The sequence below is a fragment of the Salarias fasciatus genome, chromosome 14, assembly GCF_902148845.1.
Source record: "Salarias fasciatus chromosome 14, fSalaFa1.1, whole genome shotgun sequence".
Classification (NCBI taxonomy): Eukaryota; Metazoa; Chordata; class Actinopteri; order Blenniiformes; family Blenniidae; genus Salarias; species Salarias fasciatus.
In genome coordinates this window covers 10,961,852-10,983,058 of record NC_043758.1, presented here as the reverse complement: position 1 = coordinate 10,983,058, position 21,207 = coordinate 10,961,852, and the positions used below count along the sequence as shown (strand labels likewise).

The following is a 21,207-nucleotide window of genomic DNA, read 5'->3' as shown; positions in this document are numbered from 1 at the left end:
TGGTGTGCAGTCAGATTTAGGTTTCCACCAAGAAGGACACACACACACACACACACACACACACACATACACACACACCCACACACCCACTCCCACTCACTCACTCGCCACACTCACAGCCACAGTCAGTCCTGTATCCCTTTCACAGCTATAAAGGGAAAGCCTCTGTGTGTGGTGGTCCATGTCATTAGCATAGCTAATCTGGCGCTAATGAACCAGTAAACTGTGGTGTTTTTAAATCCCCCTCTCACACACACACACACACACACACACACACACACACACAAATGCTCAGACCATCAAAAACGCATGAAAAAAAAAACATGCACAGACGCACAATTGAAGAAAAGGTTGTCATAATATATGCGGCAGCGAGGCCTTTTGTTTACTCGCGCATGGCTGCGGGGGAGAGCAGAGATCATTTCAATCACAAAGGAAAAAGTGGTTTAATATCTTCATTACAGAGGTGTCGCGATGAAGAGATGATGCGGCGCAGATGTTTTGACACATGTGGTTGACAGTGCCATGGAAAGACGGCCACACTTCAACTCTCCGACCAGATTCTTCTTCTTTTTTTTTTTTTTCCAAGCGGCTTCGAATAAGTCACAGAATTCAGCGAATACGGTTTCCCTCTGCGGTGCGGCGGCAGTCACTCACAGTACCACCGGTGATTAAAACATCAGTGAAAAAACGGTGTGGTGTGAGATGAAAGGTGGAGGGTGGGGGGGGGGTTTGGAAGATTTCGAACTACAGTCGATGACATCGGTGTTTACAAACGCTGCACTGTGATTAGGAGGGCTGCGTTGTGTAATCGGCTTAGCGGCGAGCGAGGAGCAGGTGGGTTGGGCCGGTGTTGGCGCGAGCGCGTGGGGTGGGGTGGGGTGGGGTGGGGTGTTCAGGAGGCGGAGGCGGTGCTGGAGGTGGGAATGTTGCAAAGTGATGGCATTGATGATACATTTACGCTATTAACTGACGGCAGATACAATTTGTGTCAGCAGAAGCTGTGTTGTTGGCAAAGCCTGCTGCTGCTGTAGCGTCAGTCAGTCCAGGGGTGATTCTGGAGTCAGTGAGACAACGGCACGCCTCAACAAGCCTGCATAAAGAAAACTGCACCGTGAATATGAATGGAGAACCTTTTCCGTTCAGTTGTGCTGTCTTTCCCCATTTTGTGCTCCTTCAAAGGAAATCATCGTTGTTTGTCTCATTTCACTTCACCCTTTTCACATTTTGTGAATTTTTCATACTTTTTGCAGAAAATAGTTTGAAACTTTACTCTTTATATGAAGACTTGAAAATTTTACGCCAGCAGTGTTGTTCAAGTTTATTTCAACATTTTTTTTTTAAATTTTTTTTTTCAATTTTACAACTTTAATAAACAACCTTACTTTGAATTTGGTGAAAAGTTTGAAATTGCATGTATTTCAGAATTTCAACCTTGAAAAAAACCTCAGTGTGAAAAATTTCTCAGATTGCTGACACCGTTGAATGCTAATGTGGTACAATACAATGCAAAAGGCTGCAAATGACATTGTTGACTTAACAGAGTCTGTGTGTGCATGAATTCCTGTCATTTTAGGCAGTGCAAAGTAGAATTTAACAATTATGTTCCTGTTAAAGTTCCGATGCATTTTGACACTGGTTTGATTAGACAGGAAGTAGCAGATGCAGGCTTAAAAACATCTAATTTAAAGGGCAGAAAACATCCAAAAAGAAGAGTTACAAGAAAATAAACATGTGCAGAAGAGAGCTGAAATTATTGTTTGGAATAATTATATTTACAACAGTTTAGTTGTATTTAAGAAAAAGAACTATGCTGTTTGACTCCAGTCACATGTATTTCTTTGTCTTGGTTTGTGAAGCTGTTGATATGTGATGGTCGAGGGAAAACGACCAGATTGGCTCTATAGTATTTTTACTTTAGTATTCAGAACCATTTTAATATTCTCAGTGGATGACGTGCAGATTGTTCCTCTGAAGAAGGTACAGCCCCAGTCCTGCGACGGAACACTGCATATTCTCCACCTGCAGCTGTTGGGTGAGCTGGTGTGTGTCGTGCACAGGTGCCTGGACTGTCATTAGTCAGTGGTGTGTCTGTGCGCGTTTGTGCGGATGAGGCTGGCTGAGAGCCTGGCTGATGGATCAGAGGAGGATTGAGTGGACAGGACCTCATGATTGATACGCAGATGGGATATGAGGTGCTGCCTCGCCACCACCTCCACCCTCCACCCCCCCCCGCGTGCCTCCGCCCCGGCCACACCGACCTAACCTGGCACCATCTTCAGAATTTAAGAGGAACGAGAAGATAGCGGCGCACTGAAGGAAGGGACGAAAAGAGAAGAGGGACTGAGAAGTTAGATGTAAAAGTTAAAGAATGTAAAAGTGTGGGGGGGAGAATAGGCGAGCGAGCGAGCGAGCGAGCGGAGGAGACCCTAAATGGGGAAAAAATGAAGGAGAAAGACAAAAGCGAGCACCAGTCGAGAGAACAGATCGACTTGAGAGGGATATTATTCAGAAGAAATGAGAATAATAACGCCTGCATCAGAATATTGCATGGGAGAAGATTAGGACCATAGGAGGCCGTTGTGGGTTGAAGTGAGGAATATTATTACCTTCTTTTCAATCTCCCATGTATAAATAAAAAATAAAGAGATACATGAAATAAGAATAATGCTCTATCATGTGTTTACCATCTACTGGTGCTTCCTGTGAGTCTCTCCTCTCTTTTTCTCTTGCTGCTTTTTTTTTCCTGCCCTCAATCAGAGAAGGGCCAGGGCCCCCAGAGGCAGTCAATCTTGCCCTGAAATGTAAAACAGACAAGAGGAGCAGATTACCTATTTGCCATTAATGTTTATTCTCTTTGATGTGAGCAGGCACATCGGTGTGTGAGTGTGTGTGTGTGGGTGCGCGCCCCATAAAGTGAACACGTGTGAGGCTGATTCAGAGTATGCATGTAAGTGCAGATTTGTGTGAATGCATGTTCATTGAGGGAAACGTGTGTGTGTGTGTGTGTGTGTCATAGACCGGCCCGCTGGGGGAAGACCAGAGCGAAGCATGGCAGCGGCGGCGTACAGTGATCTGATGTGTACTCAGTCCAACAAAGACGACACGGCCTCTCATCACAGTGGGATCACAGGCGTGTCTTTAGTTGCGCCGGGCTCGGCTCGGCGTTGGTGGGCGGCCGCGGCAGGGGTTAGCCGTGTGTGGCTCCGTCAGTCATCCCGCCGCTCCCTCAGCCGGCGTTCCAGCTACCTTTGGAAAGGTGACGCCGATCGGCGAGAGCTTTTCCCGAGCCGTTCGTTATCCACGCATGTATGCACGTGCCCACATGGGCGGATCACGTACTGCAGGGCACGCACAAATGCTTACATTTTCCTCATTAATATTTCAGGGGCGTGTTGAGTTAGCAGGGCAAAGTGCTAGCGTCAGGGTTTAGCCTGCTCACATCGGAGCGTCTTCATCACCGGGCTCCTGTCATGATACTAACAAGAGTGAGACCTCCAATTAACCGTCTGCACCCCGGAGGAGATGGCGAGCTTAACACAGCACCCAGCAAGCGTTAAAGTGAACTCAGACAGCCCAAAGGTTGATGGGAGTTCAGAGTTAAAGCAGGAGCAGGACTGTGGCTGGGACCCAGTTTTGGCTCAGGCAAACCACCGGGGACTGCAAGTGTCAAGTCAGGCCCATGTTAAAATTCTGTCAAAATCTTTTATTTCATTTGCATTTGTTACTGATGATTCAGTGGACGTGTTTTTTTTTCCCCCCAAACGATGAAGCAAATGAGATAGACAAGCTGTTCACCCACTGTTTTCCAGGCTGTGTATTGGAGTGAGACGCTTGGAGGTTTTCAGGTGTTCAGCTTTTACATTATTTTTGAAACATCCAAACAGGTAAAGTGTTCAGGGTGCATGTTGTCGTTCGCCTGTTTCAGCTGGGATTGTCTCCAGCTCCTCATCGATGTAGGCTGCAGCAGTTGGTCTTCAAGATGGATGAATGAATGCATTCATGTAGAAAATTACAATGTAAGTTCTTCCACATGGAAAAAATTAGTCTTCTTCTGCATCTTTTCTTGATTATTGAACGTTGTCGACTAAAGTTTTCACCGACGTTGTCACAGAAGCATCTCAAATAGAGTATAGTCCCTGCGTCCCAGAACTTTATCGTTCATTCACCAAGTTTATCCAACGAAAACTTGCTGTCTTGGTGTGTGATGTTTTTGTAACAATTTTTTTGAGGGCGGCACTTTGTAGATTTTGATGGTTGGACCTATTCAGTTCTTTTATGATGAAGACTGATCTTTTTATGTCTGCAGAAAAGAAGATCAGTGTCATCAAAAAAAAAAAAAAAAAAAATCAGTTCGTTACCTTCATTGTATTGGATGCAGGTATGAATGTTACACAACACACTGCTGTGGTCCTGTTAAAGTGGGTTATCCCCCTCCAAGGAGGCTGATGAAAAAAGAAAAAAAAAAATCAATGACAAGCACATGAAGTTATTATGTCTCAGTTAGTTGCATTTAACCTGTTGCAGGATCCTGTAACATCATGGTTTACTTATAGTTTACCTTCAACTGCTTGTTCTGTCTGTGTCCTGCTCTCTGCTCAACCAGGTAATCTGGAGGTTATAGCTCTATAACATGAGGTCTGCTTCTGCACGGGAGATCGCAGAATGACTCCAGGCCTGTCTGTGTGTGTGTGTGTGTGTGTGTGTGCGCGCAGGGGTTGAGCGATGGCCTGGTATTTATTTCACACAGCAATTTTCCCCTGTATGAGATGAGGTGTCGTACATCTGCTAGATAGCTTTTTCTGCCTTGCCTCGACACGGAGCGTGCGCAAGGTCATCTAGGCTGCTCAGGAACGGGGGAGGGCCGAGGTGAGGAGCGGCGGGAGGGAGGAGTGGAAAGGTCGCAGACGGGGAGGGGAAAGGACGGCCGGGGCGGCCGAACACAGAAAGACGGAGGTGGAGTGAGGGAAATCAGCGGCGTTATTGTGGCTGAGCTGTGCGGCCTCCCGGCTCTCACTGCACCTGGATCAGCAATCCCCCCGTCGGGCGGCAGGGTGGGAATTGTTCCGTACATTTGAGTCCAGCATATATTTATTCACACAGTTTCGAGTTTGTGTGTGTGCCTGATCGCGCAGGTGGTTTTGGGTGTCGCAGGCTTTATAAGGGAAACGACCGTGAGTGTGTTCTGAGGACATGACAAGCCAAATCTGGTTTCTTCAAAAAAAAAAAAAAAAGTATCATTGAGGTTATAGGAGAAGCACGAGGCCTGAACCATGGTGCTGATAGACACAAAATAAAACCCGGGTGATCCTTTTTCTTGTCTACCGTGCTGCATCTTGGTATTCACACATTTTTTAAGGGAACTTTTGTGAGCCTGAAATGTGCCGCGCTGGAATTTAAGAGCAGGGTCCTGGCCCCCGTCTGTCAGTTATCCTGTGGACTCTCAACATCTTTCTTTCCCCTTTTGCCACAGGACGACACTCGGGCCTTTCTTCTTTCTGCCCCTATTACCGGACTTGCAAAGTGTTGATTTAAACTGAAAGATGACCTGGTTTCGCTGGGCTACGTCGTCTCCACTCCATAAAAATCAACACGCTTCCAGTCGTGAGATCACAACGTGTTTGTTGTTGTGTTTTCTCTCTCTCTCTCTCTCTCTCTCTCTTGCTCTCTCTCGCTCTCTGTCTTACTCTCTTTCTGTGTTGTCTTTTTTATTTATCTGCTATAAAGGCCAGTCAAGCGCTGCTCGGCTTTGTTGTCAGAAACCTTTATTTACCAAAGGGAGGAATAAGTGACTGACACAGACAGCCTCTTTCATCCCCGACTCGCCGCGAGCAGTGTTCCCCTTTACCGCCAGAGGAACCCCCCCACCCCCCCCCCCCTCCCCCCACCCCCCAATCCCTCTCTCTCCTCACCTCTCCTCAGCCCCTCACCTCCACCCACCCACCTTCACCCCATCAGCTCACCACACTCAATTGCCCCCCCCCATCCCCAGTCCTGCAGGCTCACAACACTAGCCTTCTCCCCTGGGTAGAAGTCTGCACTGGGCAACACACACACACACACACACACACACACACACACACACACACACACACACACACACACACACTCCTCACAAAAGGCATCAACCTTCCTCTCACATTCACGGTCAGGGGAGTTGGCTGCATGGTCCCAAACAAAGACAAGTTTAACTTCAAAGACTTGTCGCTTTGCTCATTTTGTCCGTCTGTGAAGCAAATCAGCAGTAATGACACACAAAGCCTTGACACACTTTATCGCCTTGATTGCAAAGGTGGTCTTTTTTTTTCTGTAGATTCTGGGTAAAAGAGGTGAAGCAGGAGTCTCTGGTTAGCTTCGTGATGTGTCCGTAAATCTCTCTTTTGGGTTTGAATATGTATTTAAATGCAAAAATTGACATTTTTAGTGTTTGTACTCATTTATGTGAGGAAAAAAAAGATATTTTTTTTGGGTGATTCTCAAACACTACATTTTTGCTGAATTAGTTCGGAATCACTGGGAAGATGCGGACAGTCTGATAATCTGATAATAGGTAACATATTTTCTTTTCTTGTGTGTTATTTGCTGTTTTTTTTTCCCTCTTGTTCACAGAGTGTGGAGGTGGGAAAAATAAAAACCTGTTTTCTGTAATAAAGGTCTTTAAACTCTAGTGCAATTAGCATCCAATATGTTTTCTGAAATGAAAAATATTTGTTCTTTTTAACCTGTTTTGGCTGATGGCCACGACAAACTGAACACATTTGTTTCAAGGCACAAAATGAACATGATACAGAGAAGTTAGTTATACTTAACCATGCAGATTTTTTAAATTACTTTGATAATTTAAGTTAAAGCTTTAAGTTAAAACTTGTATGGAGATGCGTGTTTCAGATTTCTTAAAATAACTAGACATTAATTGAATTTTTTTGGGTTATTTATGTAGCACATGTCCAGCTCATGGCACACTACAAAAAATAGAGAGAAACCCCAACATTTGATCAACACAACGCATTAAATCTTTATGTTTCTGTAGATTTACAGCAGATACCAAAAAGAGGAGACAGTTTATTTCGGCTATATCTCCATTAATTGAGAGGCTTGAGTCGGTTTCTTCTCTTGAGGGCTTTCTGAATGAATGCAAGTGTTTGGGTTTAATTTCAGTATCACAGACACTGAGCTCGTTACTTTATATCTGTGCACCAAAGACCGAATTTGGCCGTTTGATGCCTGAAACCCAGCAGAAGTATGTTATTCCCACTGTTATTTCTTTGGTGGAGGCACAGATTCTCTGTTTTGCAAATAAAACCTCCATAATGCCAAAGACTAATAACATGCAATCAGCCCTCATTGTGTTCACTCTCTGACAGTGAGAAGCCTCACCCGTCTGGCCAGACCCCGAGAAAGACGGAGACAGAAACGCTTTTAGCTCTGGCATAGGAAAATGAACACCAAATGTATCTCCCTCTCTCTTTCTCTCTCTCTCTCTCTCTCTCTCTCTCTCTCTCCTTCCTGCCGTCGCTCCGTCTCTCTCCTATTTAAGCTTCTTGAAGTTCTTCCAAATTGGGTTTTAAATGCCAATTAGGAGGTTGAATGTAGTAAAATAAAAGCAAATGCAGGCAGGATGGCCTCACCTTCTGGCTGGTTAGGCTTCAGAGAGAGCCGAGCCGGACCTTTGGCTCCCAGCGAGGCTTTGAGAGAAATATCCTGCCTAATGAACACATTAATTAGAACCATAACTATTTATAAGATGATAATTAGAAACGAAGGGAGGTAAACTGGGCTTTTCCTGCAATTAATGGAGGATTAATTACGGGAGCTAATGAAGTGGATTTTTGAAACACGTGGAGGTGAAGTACAGAGATGTGCAGCCCGCTTTGTGATCACTGGCATAATTATTTTCTCCAGCACCAAAGCGTTTGAGGCCCTGGTCCTCGCCGGCTCAGGCCGGCTAATAAGCATCATTGCATCGTTATATATGCACTTAAAAAGACTTGCTACTGAAATGACTGTCTAATTATTTCTAATTGGCAGGCCCTGTGTGTTGTCATTGAGCTGTTTTGAGCCGCAGCAGAGCCCCGAGTCTAATAACGCTCTGGGCGGAGAAAGAGGAGCGAGGGAGCGAGCGAGGGAGCCGGCGAGGCACAGAAAGCGAGCGAGGGATAAAGAGGAAGGCAGGGGGGCTCTACCAGTTGCCTGCTGCTCGTAGACGGACCCGCACGCCGCCCCCCCCCCCCCCCCCCGTGTCACTCGCCCAGCAGGACGGCGGGTCGCGGAGTGACGGCCGGCGCAACACGAGGTCACCTTGCCAAGTAGTCGATTAGCAAAGTTTTATTTTATCTGCGCTAACGTCGTTCTCCACCCCCCCCCCCCCCATTTTAATTAACAGCTCCTGCTCCTAATTTATTCACAGATAAACGCCACCGTCTGTCCACAGTTCTTCTTTTCACTCTTAAACATACGACACTCGCAGGCAGGCAGGCAGGGAGGGGGGGCAGGCGGGGAGCGAGGTATGTTTATGTGCCGTGTGTGATTCGGCGGCCAGGTTTTGAGCCAGTCCGCAGAGACCTGAGCTAAGAGAGCATGCATGGACAAACCTCAGTCAGCCGTGTTTACCTTGTACTCTGGTTATACTCTGGCTCAAACCATATGGACAGTGAGACTCGGAGGATGCCTGCACACGCACATATAGCCTCTTTCTTTTACAATATGCTGGCACAGTCCTATTCCGGCTAATATTTAGCGGCAAATTTCTTGCGCACATTTATCAATGGATGGTGAATACTGAATGTCCCTGTTTACAACAGGCTGCTGTTCATTGTTCTGTAGCATTGATCTCCATTTAGACTGTCATATCCACATGTAGGACACTTAAGTGTGTGTTAGAGGAGCGTTTGAACGATGGCCTGGGATTATACGTGTGAGCGTCTCACTTAACTCGTCCTAAGCAGAGCCATGTGCATTGTCCTGCCAAAAAAGCCCCTCTGTCACCCCCCCCCCCCCCCCCCCCCCCCACCCCCCCACCCCCCCCCCACCCCCCCACCTCCCCACCTCCAGGACAACTTGAGAGCAAATTGCCAGCTAATGGAACCACTGCCTGCACTTGTCAGTTCGCTTTGGACAAGCGGCGCAACCGCACACACAAGCACACGCACACGCATGTGGTTTCACTCACACATTTAGTTATTTATTTGTGGAAAAAGAAGAGAAAAATGAGAGAGAATGGCAGAGAAATGAAACAAGGATCATGTGCGCCTCCGCTGAAACCTCCACGATCTTTTTGAAAGTAATGAAACACTTTCTCAGCGTGCGCATGAGGTTTTCTATTTGAAATTTGTCTTCCTTTTTGCTCCATCTATCCATTCGGGTTTTGGCAGAGTCGAGGACATGAGGAGGAAGTGGAGATAGATGGATCGGCCAACGGATACGTGGCCAACTGTCGTGTGATTGGTTGAACAAAGAGCCCAACGCTTCTGTGAGTGGCTGAACAGAGAACTTGATGTTGCGATTTTGGCTGCAAATCAAAGCAGGAAAATGTAATTATTTTAAATGCAGTCAACATTTTTGTTGCAGTGGAGGTTTGCCAGCTTTCCCTGTAAACTCAGTAGGATATTGACACTCCGAGGCTGCGATGAAGTGCGTGTCCATGTGCTACTGCAGATGTGTAAAAAAAAAAAAAAGACATTTATTCTGTCACTGTAACATGTGGCATCATTTAGTTTGCGCCTCCAACTGTGCACAATAAATCAGTCTTATTACTTTTTCGCTTGAATTAATATTTCTCTGCAGCATTTTCGAAACATCCAACGTTTCATAAAATTATAAAGTCACCTTGCCTCGATCAGCAACGAGCCACACTTTTCTCCCATATCAAGAAAGGAAAAAAAAATTACTGGATGGAAGATTTGTCATCAGTAACTTGAAAAAAAAAAAAGACAAAATGTCTGATAAGCCACAAAAAAATAGCTGTGACAATACATATTACAACTATTAGAATTACTTCATATAGTATAAAGATGTTTGAGGAATAATTATATTGTTATGTCTTTTTCTTATACACATATAAATCAATATTAGACAAGAAGTTAAAATGACAAATCTTAAGAAATTATTGGGGAAAAAAGTTGAAATATAAGAATTAAGATGGAATAAAGTTCAAATACTGATCACTGCAATTGCAGTAAAAATAATAAAAAAAAAGCAGAGAAACTAATCTCATAACAATTATGTTTGTTAGTTTTATCATTCCTTTGTGAAAAAGAGTCTGTTCCAAACAGTTCTTCCTCACTAATAATATTTATAATACTGGATTTGACATGTTGTGTGCAGTTTTAAAAATTTTGCTTCAAATTCTTGAAGTTGTAATTTTTGTCATTTAATCTTCATTCTCAAAAATAAAATTAATAAGCATAACAAAAATTCCATGTGTTTTGTTTCCTAAATGTCATTCTGTTAGTTGTCAAAGCTGCAAACTTGAGTCTGAAGTGCGGACATGGTAAAAACTACAATTTCAGCAGCGTATGTGTTCATAAGATTTTTTTTTATGTTAAGAAAATTAAAAAAATTAAATCAGACATTCTCTGTTTTCTGTATTTTTTTGTGGCATCATTTCTCGAGCTGGACCGTGCGCAACTCTCTCTTACACAAGTCGGTGTATTTAGTATGAAAATCAGCCCCTTCAGCAGGAGTGATCGGTAAAAGAAGGTAAAATCCACCCTCTGTGCTTCTCATTCTGTGCACGGGACATGCAGAGGATGTGAAGTGACAGGGGAGAGGCTTTTTCCCTCGCAGGGTGCGAGTGTTTTCTCTCTCTATTCATTTCTTGATCTCTCCGTCTGCGTTCATTTTTCTCTCTCCATCTCCTTGTTCGCTCTTGACAGCGGCTCGTGAAAAATGATTTTTAAAAACTTCTTTATGAGACCAGCCTCTGTTCTGTCAGAAGACAACTTTATGTTATTCCACCGAAGAGGCGAAACTAATAGTTCTGTGTTTTTTACAGGGCGCTATTCCAGTTGTGTCTTGGGTGTTTAATTAAGTGTAGTTTCCCTTTAGTAGTGGAATGTGTGTCTGCTTTTTGTCGGCCCGTTCCTCGCTGCCTTTTACAGTCCACCCACATGGTTTGTCTCAGCGTTTATGATTTTTCTTATACCAGAGTTGTGAGGTTCCTAAATCACTTAAGCACACGGGGCCGAGCAGTCCACATTTAAACAATAAAAGGCTGTTATGCTAAGGGCCCTCAGATCTCCCACCACTTCATAAATACATGCGTATAAAAGGCAGAAAAATACATCTTCCCTGACCAGAGAGAGAGAGGGAGAGCGAGCGTCTGAGAGCACACCTGCTAATTGGAGCCAGCTTGATGTGAAGTACGGCTGTCTGCTCCGTCTTCTCCATAAGACCCAATTTTCTTTTTCATTCTGCCTCTTTTTTCCCCCCCAACCTTGTTCTTCTCTCACTAACTTTTGTAACCTTTTTTTTTTCTCTGCAACTTATTCTTTCTTCTCCCCCCCTAAAAGCTTCCCGCTGTCCTTCACCCATTGTCTGCCCGCTGTCTGCTCTTGCCCCCCCCCCCCACTTGGTTCTCCTCCATCTCCTCTACTCACGTCTCTGTGTTTTTCCTCGCTGCCTGCTTCGACGCAAACAACTCTCCCCTAACTCGGTGTAACTAATTGTTCTGTGGCGTGATGGATAGATGGATGGATAGATGGATGGATGGGGTGGGTCGGGTCGGTTCAGTTGTGTGAGTGGCTGTGAGCGAGTTGGCAAGTTAGCACCTAGTCTGAGTCTGACCTCCACTTGACCTTGTGTCTGGACTGAGTGGCTAAGCTCCCCCCCCCCCTCTGAACACTTCTCCTCCCTGCTCCAGCTGTTAATGGGTGTCATGTCAAACTGCGGCTGCACAGAGGGCAAAGGTCGCGGGCGCGCACCAGACGGCCAAGTTTAGGATTGCGGCTGAGTGACACTGGGCATATGTGCCAATGAAGACGTCGGGCGATCAACACGTGCGCGTCTGACGACGTGCCGCGCACGGACACGCGCTCGCGCGCTCACTCACATAACGTCGCAGAAAGTCAACTTTTCCCTCGTCGGCCGGCCGTCGTAGGTTCATGTAGATCTGAGGGGTCTTTGAAGGCCTTTGAACTCTGCTAAATGACTTGACCTTGTGGCGTGTGTGTGTGTGTGTGTGTGTGCGTGTGTGTGTGTGTGTGTGTGTGTGTGTGTGTGTGTGTGTGTGGGTGGGCATGGGATCCAGTGAGTGGGTGGCCTGCATGGGGTCTCATTTCTGCCTCACAACATAGCAGGGCATTGGAGACGTTTGTGTTGACGACTGCTAAATTAAAAGCAAACTGAAGATTATGACAAATCTAAACATTGCTTTTATGAAGCAGAGGGGGAACCAAGAAAAAACATCTCCGGGAATCTTTCATGCTCTGTCTTTTGCTGTGTTAATTGTGCTCACAATCAGCTACTTTGCACGGATTCCTTGTGTGTTATTGAGTGTGTGTATGTACTGTAAATTTATGTTTCTGTGTGGGTGTGCACGGGGGACGGAGTGTGTGTGTCTGCGTGTGCGCGCGTGCTGTGAACCAAGGGAACAGATAATGTGGCTGCTTGGAAGGAGGAAGCAGCTTGGGAAATGATTTCAACAGCTCTCATAATTAGAGGAATATCATAAATTAAACTTGTGTCTGCCGTCGCGTTTGAAGAGCACTCAAAAGTAATAAATTCTGGATGGTTAACATATTTGCATTCCATTCAGCAGGCAGCGTCAGGCAGGAACAGCTGTTTTCCACGTCTTTTGGCAGCAGGAAATGCACATTGCTCACTCAAGGTGCTTTTAGACACATTGAAATGGCAGAAAAAAAGAAAAGTGACTTTTAACTTGAACATGAAGCTGCTGCTGTGTGCTCTGTCACTGGAAATAACTCGGCGGGGAACAGTGCATTAATGAAGTTCTTCAAATATGGATCGTCTTGCCTTCAATGGGCCTGTTTCTTTTTCAATCTGTCTATCGCTTGGAAAAGTCGACTGGCAAGCTTTTTTTTTTTTTTTTTTTTTTTTGTAGTTTGTGTGTGTGTGTGCGTATGTGTGCGGATGGAGAGTGTTCAAATGGAAGGTTTTACTGTCACTTACCGCTTCTCCTCAGCCTATCTGATCCAGTCAAACTCATTGTGCAGACAAAGAATAAACGGCACTTCAAAAGAAAATGTGACCGCTTCAAAACATCGTTCACAAGTTGTTTTACATTAAAAAAAAAAAGAAAAAAGAAAATATTTCATGATATGTAACCAAAATTGTTGTTTAAGTCAATCTGGGTCGACTTGTTTTGTTTTCCTGCTTCACATCATGCTTTGTTAGTAAAAGCAAAGTTCATAAAATGAGCGAATCTCATCTTTAGATCTGTTCCCGCTCCTTAACAAATCCTATTATTTTTCCCTTTGTTTCCAGCTTTTTGAATGAAAATATGTTTTACTTCTTTGTTGTTTTTGTTTTGCTGTTTTCTGATGGCAAACTAAAGATTTTTTTTTTTTTTTTTTTTTTTTTTTTGTGACGGGCTGTTGCCTAAGCCAAACCAAACATTCTTTATTTGGCACTTTTTGGAACACATGGAGAGAAAAAAACAGAACAAAACAGAGCAATCCTGCACCCAGGTGTTCTTCAATGATTAAAAACAAGGAAGTGAGGATGTCTGAACGCTATACACACCATATATGATATTTCCATATAATTTGAGTTGGAAAAAAAAAACAAAACCCAAGTTGAAAAGTTGGAAAGCTCCAAAATTACCAAAATCTTTCCCTCACAGTTTTCATAGACGTCCAGCTCGGATTCCACAGAGCTGGTGTTTCCTACATAATGTCACATAAAGGCTGTGGACACTCTCTCCTATTTCTGAATTGCCAAGACCTCACAGGGAACTCGCACCCGCCTAACAGCATACACAAGCATAAGCTTTCAAAATGCTCTAGTTTTTAGAAAGTGACTTTGGCTTTCTTTGATAATCTCAGAGCAGGCAGAGCCTCACATCCCGCTGTGATCACCAGCGCACCCTCACGGGATCCCAGACCAGATGTTTGGAAAAGCTCTCTAAAGCAACTTACAGCAAGCAATAGCTGCATCTTTATGTCTTGTTCTCTGGTCATTGTTTTGTATTTACTTTTTGTTTTATAGCTCACATAGAGGGGCATTCTCTCTGCAAAATAAACAAGTCTTCCTAAATTTCTTAGGTGTTTCTAAAGTAGGTGAGTCTTTGTTATAAGAGTTTGTAACTGGTTGTAACATTTCACCCGTCATCCTGTCACTTCAAACAGGATTTTTAAGTAGACCTTTAGTAACAATTACTCTGAGACTATCGAAACAGTTAATTGCAAGATTTCAAAATGGCCATTAAGCACAGGAACACAGCTTAAAGCTCATATGTAGTGGGACAGTATTACTGTCCAATCACAAACAAGATTCATCAGAGTGCCACACATTTGACCATTCTGCTGCCATAAAACTAAAATAAATGATGTCGGTCTATTCAGAGACTGTCAGTGCACACAAAGAAGACAAAAAAAAAAAAAAAAAAAACTGCCATTCCTAAACAGTAATACTCTTAATTCTGAGTTACAGTGATACAGTAACTCAGTAACTCCAGTTTGACTCTAAACTTTCAATGTAAATTGAACAAACTGTGAATGTGGCTGCATCAGTGTCGATTTGGACTCGAGCTGAAGGGTGCTGCACCGCTACAGTTTTCTACACTGACACATTTACAGTAGCCGCAGTAACCGGACGTGGTCAATAATAGCAAGATATTTGGATGTTATGATGGTCAATCATTTTCATTTTTCCTTCGTCCTCCTTCCACATAACAGCTGCATGTCAATGCTTGGCTGTATTGTTGGTCAGACTGAGGTCAGCCTCCTGAAATACGATAGGGTTAAAGTTCCATGGCCATTAATCACGGCTGTGCTGCACTTGCCCGACGGACAGGCGCGCTGCTCGGGGCATCGCCGAGCAGATGTGCCGCGTTCCCGCCAGTTGTGTTATACTTTTGGGGCAAATACAATACGGCCTTGAACATTGTTCTGTCCTCCCGGGCGAGGACAGTGGCTGGCAAATCGAAGAAATGTCCGTCACTGCTGGCTCCAATATGTCCAAGATAAGGTTAAAGGAACAGTGCGGGTGATTGGTCTTCCTTTGTGTGTGCTCGCGTGTGCGCTCGCCGTCCCTACACCGTGTACTGTGAATAATGATTTGGCTGGGGTCAGATTCCATTGGGGACGCTCACCTGTATCTGACACTAGTGGTATCACGTCGCTGCCATTAATGTCCAATTTTCAATGAAAACAGAAATAGAATACAGATAAAGGTAACACACCATCCAGCTTCACACCCGAACACATAATTACCCCAATGGGCCGTGGTGAGGGATCATATCCTGGCGCGCGCTGGGGGGTCAGCGGCGATAAGCTTCTGCCCAGCTCCCAACATGGAGCATAATTACTCTATTGATAATTCACCGGGAAAATGGTCCCAGCCAATTGCAAAGCGCGGATTTAATGGATTGGACGATGAAACGGGGAAGGAATGGAGGAAGGAGGCTGCGAGGGGGCAGCCAATGCGTGTGTGTGTTGCACGTGGGGGCAACCAGCAAGGGCCTTTTATTAGAAATGAAAATATGTTTAGGTCATAGGGGGACCCATTTTCCCTGGAGATAATAAGGCCAATAAAATGTAAAGCAGAGGAAGGGCTTGGAATGGGGTCCAACCGCGGCTGTTTATCTGTGTGTGTCCTGCATTAGCCCATTTATCCCCAGCCTCAAATTAGCTAATCATTCTCCAAGGGGAAGGACTTGGTCAGGAAATTGACATTTAGCAGCATAGGCTCACTCTATTAACTACAGTAAATTTAATTTGCCGCACACCCCAGAAGTGGGCTGTTTTCTTTGCCATCAGACAGAGAAAGGGAGCGGGAGACAGAGAAACAGAGAGAGAGAGAGAGAGAGAGAGAGAGAGAGGGGGCAGAAACTGTGTTTATTGCATCTGCTGCTTCTGGCCACAATTTGCTTGGCTGTAAATATAGGACTTAGGCTTGGAACACTGCAGCTCTGCTGTATCTCTCCTCATGTACTGTTGATTACAAACATACGCCGGCATTGTCAGCACATAGATTCACTCATTCCAAGGTCTGTCTGGGCCACCGATGGATTATCTCGCTTGGAGACTCCATGCACCAAAAATGCCAATGTTTTCATTTTGTCCTTTTGAAGTGATTCCCTGACTTTCTGAGTGACAGTTCCAGTAAACTCTTTATGAATTTCTCCATGTCAAATGTCTTCTACTTCTGAATCGCCTGTCATTATTGTTATTTCTGATAATCACTCCAGGTGAGTCTGTTCCGTAGAATTCAATGAGACTGGTGTTGAAACATCCTCCGGAGGGACTGCTTTTGGCCCTAAAAAGCTCAGTCCTGATCGTTTTGCTCAGTAAAACACATAGATTATCATGACGAATCAAACTTTCTGTTTATTCTATCGGTGTATTGTCGGTCCACAGTTGGCAATACCTGCCCACCCAGTTAACAGTGTGTTTGTGTATTATATTTAAAATTACATTTTTTTTATGACAGATTTTAATCGGTTGCTGTGCATGTTTGAGATGCTTCCTTTTTCTCAGTTTCCAGGTCTTTGAATTAGGTTCCAGAGGAGAATCACACAATCTTGAGACACATGGTTTTAAATATATATATATTGATATATTTTTTTAATTGCTTGGTGGCCTTTTGTTTCACAACACAATCATTGCTGTGATATGCTCAGAACAAAGATTAATGAACGGCGTGTGCTGAAATGTTCGACAATAAAGCCTAATATTAAGGACAACAATTAAACAATTCTTAAGATAGTATTCCAACTTTGCTCGCCATCCATCCTCTCTGCCTCCTCATCCAGTCGAGTGCAGTGTGTTGCTGGAGCTGAACTCAGATGGCTTAATGCAAAAAAAAAAAAAAACACCCAGGACAGGTCGACGGGACAGAGAGATGGACAGCCACACACACTCATGATCATGTGTCTTGACACACAGTGAGAACAAGGCAGACTACACAGAGATCTGCCCGGCCTGGACTCAAACCTGCAACCGTTTTACCAGGAGTGAACAGATTGTCAAAATAAACCCCCCAAATAACCAGCTAATTAATTAAGAATGCTGATAATTTTTGGATTCAGTGAAGAGTTCAATCTTTGGTCCATGGTTCAGCCGTCGTCTGGGCTCCATTTTTATTTGGCCCTCAGCTCTAAGTTCTTCACAAATTCATTCTAAATTTTTTTCAACAAATTATAAGTACAGTTTACCGAGAGATAATTGATTCTACTAACTTTAAGACAGCAGAGTTAACAAAATATATTCTCACTGGAGTGAGTGACCTAATCTCTCCGTTTGTGGATAACCCTGGTCCATCCTGACCATGAAGTATTTTATTGGAAATATATGAAGTGAGTTTGGAATTCAACTTTCTTCATTGAAAGCGATTTGTATGTGTGTCATGCGCCGGTTGTTTTAAAGGTGTGAGTCATTGTTGACCTTTATCTATGAAATATGTTTCACAGTCGATTTTTCTTTGGCGATATTGAGAACATAATCACTGCACATAGTGTTTTTTTTTTTTTTTTTTTTCCTTTCCTCAGTGGGATTTTCTCTCCGAGAGCTGACACAGTGCGGCGACTCTCCGGTGATCAGGATCGCCCCGGCCTAATTGATTGCAACAGTTGTCAGAGTGTTGTCTGTTAGGATGGTGACAGGCGTCTGAAGAAAATGATTAGTTTTCTGTCGGCAGAGAGACAGCTCTGGATGTCCCAAACTGCAAACTAATAAAGGGGGGAAAGCAATAAAGCTCGTGGACAGCAGGTTTGACTGTTTTTATAGACAAATCAATAAAATGATAAATGATGGAAAATAACGGCAACTCAGCTGCCGATTTCTACTGGGGGTTTCAGATCATGCTCTTTACCCTGCCACACACACGCACACACATGGTTGTCACAGCCTCTTGTCAGTCTCACACACCCGCGTGCAGAACGTGTGTGTATCATTCAAGGCATGTGCAGCGACATGTAAACAGTCTTGTAAGGTTTTATTTGTGTGCTTTGCATTTCAGCCATTATTCCTTAAGTAACATTCAGCGTTCTTCCTCCGGTGACTGAATGAGTGTGCCTGTGTGTGTGCGTGTGCGTGTGCGTGTGCGTGTGCGTGTGCGTGTGCGCGCGCGCGCGCCGTAGCTAACGAAGTAAATCTCTCGCTGTAAATCTCATTGAGACCAGAGGGCCGGTGTCAGGATCAATACCAGGACAGGCCCTCCTCTGAGTCCGTCTCTAATTGGCTCAATTTCTGTGTGTGTTTGTGTGTGTGTGTGAGAGAGAGAGAGATTGTAAATAATAGCACTTCCATTCAGCAATGGCTCATTTTGGTTTTTATCATATGGAACCTTTACTGTGCCGTTCTGTGATAATGCGAAGTCACTGCTGTGTCAGTGTATAGTTTGATCTCCTCCTCTGCCGATGTTCTGTTTAGTTTGGATTCCAGTTGTGTGCATCGTTTGACGACTGGTTTGTGAGTCTTCATACCTTGCAATCGTTATGTGATTTCTGTGTAAGCAACAGTCTGTTGTGACCGTTTTATAATACCCTGTTAAATTCATCTCATTCCTGCAGAAATTCTTAATCGTGGCACCTATTAGTCGCTGGTAAATATCAGGCATCAAGTGAATATTTTGTCGTCAAAGTTGATGTTTTAGAAACAGGACAAATTGACAAGTGTCAGGATTTCACCGAAATTAGAATTTTTACTAAAGCTCCTCTGGGGTGCTCATGCTGTTCGGTTTCTTTCAAAAGTGGTCCGATGAAGGAAAAGCTGTGAACCAGCAAGAAGTTCAGGTCCAGTCGAAGAAACGAGCTCCTGCAGCAGAAGTCACAGGCGGTTCTGATGGCTGATTGGTGTCTATGCGTTCTCAACACCCGTCACATTAGCTGTGACTACAAAAGACAAGTATAATCAGTTGTCGTAGTGTGACCTGTTGTTCCACCGTTTGTCTCCTTTAGGTCTCACTCCCGGCACCGGCGGTCTCGCAGCAGAAGCGACAGTCACAGCCACAAAGGAAGCCGCAGCCGCAAGAAGAGCCGCAGCCACAGCAGAGACCGGGACCGGAGCCGCCGCAAGGGCCGGGACCGCGAGCGAGAGAAAGACAAGGACAAAGGAAGAGACAAAGACAAGAGCAAAGACAAGGCTGACAAAAAGGGGTGAGTGGGAAATGATGTATCATGCTCTCTTAAAATAATTATTGGAAATGTTCCTGCTTTTAGCACAAATTGCTTATAAAATTCAATCTGTTGTGCACCTCAGTTCTAAGTACAGGCAAATACAACGTGTGTGACCTTTAACAGACAGTTATTGAGAGCGCCCGTACACAAATCTGCCGGAAAAAGTCTCTGAAGGTGTCCAGTATCTGATGGTCAGAACATGAACATGTTAAAAGTCAGGGAACTTGTACCATTCTTCCTTAAAGATCTGCTTCAGCTCAGCCATGTTTTAGGATGTCTTTAGGTATCATGATGCTGCCTCTGCCGTGCTTTACTGTTGGGGACAATGTGGTTGTTATTTCAGTCAACCTTACTTTCCACAAAACTTTTTTTTTTTTTAAATCAACACTTTTGTCAATGCTCTGTCCATCCATTTTGGATACTAATTTTATTGCACGAAAATGTGTCAGAGTGGATTTACACCTGTCTCAAAACTCAGTTTGCTGATTAGGCTTCATATTTTCTCACTGCTGACCAGAATTAGCTTTTTCTGCTATTGTGAACCTGAGAAATGGACACTTTGTGACCCCCTGGGCTCTGTTCTTCATGACCAGAGAATAAACAGACGTAGAGATATCCAAACAAGTTTCCGGCTTGCCCAGCTCAATCTAAACTGTTGCCTGCACAGGGGAGCTGAATATGTTAGTGGGTGTAACACAGGCATAAAGACGGGGCTTAATCTCGGTGTCTCCGTCTGTCCATCCATCATTCGATCCTTCCATCCATCAATCCATCATTTCCTTTCTCCCTCCATATCTTCTTGCTATCAAGCATTGTACTTCAAGGACCTTGTAATGTGATACAATTCCCCGCTGTAAGAGAAAATGCCATGCCGATATAAGAATAGATGAAGGTTGGGAGTGTGGCCCAGGTTCAGTTTGGAAACAGTGTTTTGGTCACTAGATGATGTCTGATGTCTTTAACTCCACTTTCACCCTCTGGACCCAGTCGCAATAAGTCTGGAAACTTAACTAGATCATATGCACCTCCGATGTTTTTGTGGTCCACCCCTCAAAAAAAAAAAAAAAAAAAAAAAAACAATAAATGAGACTACATTATTAAAGTGAGAAAAGTTGGCAAAGGACATCTTCTCTTTCAACTTTTTGTATTCCAGAGCCTGTAATAGAGACCAGGAACAGGTTCAGGCTGGTGGATACTTGAGGAATGGTGCACTGCGTTACAGATATAACCACCTTAGAGGCCTCTCTTTGCTGCTACCAGAATAGCACATTCAATCCCTTTCCAACGCGCCGCTCTCTAATGTGATCGGAGGCTACTCTAATGCGACTGCTACCCAATTGTTGTCTGTCATATTGAATGGCACAGATGTGTGAATCAAACTATGGATCCCCAGAGTGATGTGGGCCAGCTGCTGCACTGCATCAATTCAAGACGGTTAGTTCTCACAGGTAAACTGTGCTGGACTCAGCTGTGCAGCTGAAGAGAAATTAATAGTTGAATATTTTATTCGCTTTTTCACCAAAAATTTACTTTTGATTATTTATCTTAAAAGCCGGCATGTTGCTTTGTTCCAGTTCTTTAAGTGTTTGGAATTGAATGATCTTGCATTGAGCTGTTAAGTTTATTTAGTGTTTTCTATATTTTAATATTCACCATCTATAAAAATTAGTTCATTGATATGAGTAAATTGCAGGATTTTTAAGTGACTCCCGTCTCTTATGTTATTAAAGAGACTGCTCTCTATTCATCATCATGACTGATGCACTGTGACACATTTCTGAAATGACACATTCTTAGAGAAAATCATGCACCCATTTCTGTGTAGAATTTGCATGTTCTACCTGTGCGTGGGGAGGTCTTTCTTTGGTTCCGCCACACAGTCCACAGGATGGAAACGCTGAGACAGTGTT

At 44.1% G+C, this 21,207-nt stretch overlaps 1 protein-coding gene across 1 annotated transcript in view; it reads left to right on the top strand.

The window, feature by feature from the left end:
- The window catches only part of rsrc1 (arginine/serine-rich coiled-coil 1), a 133,996-nt gene that overhangs the window by 7,255 nt on the left and 105,534 nt on the right, over nt 1–21,207 (top strand). The window contains exon 4 of the mRNA XM_030108446.1: nt 19,079–19,276. Within this exon, the coding sequence (XP_029964306.1) occupies nt 19,079–19,276 (198 nt within the window). The remainder of the gene's footprint in view (nt 1–19,078; nt 19,277–21,207) is intronic.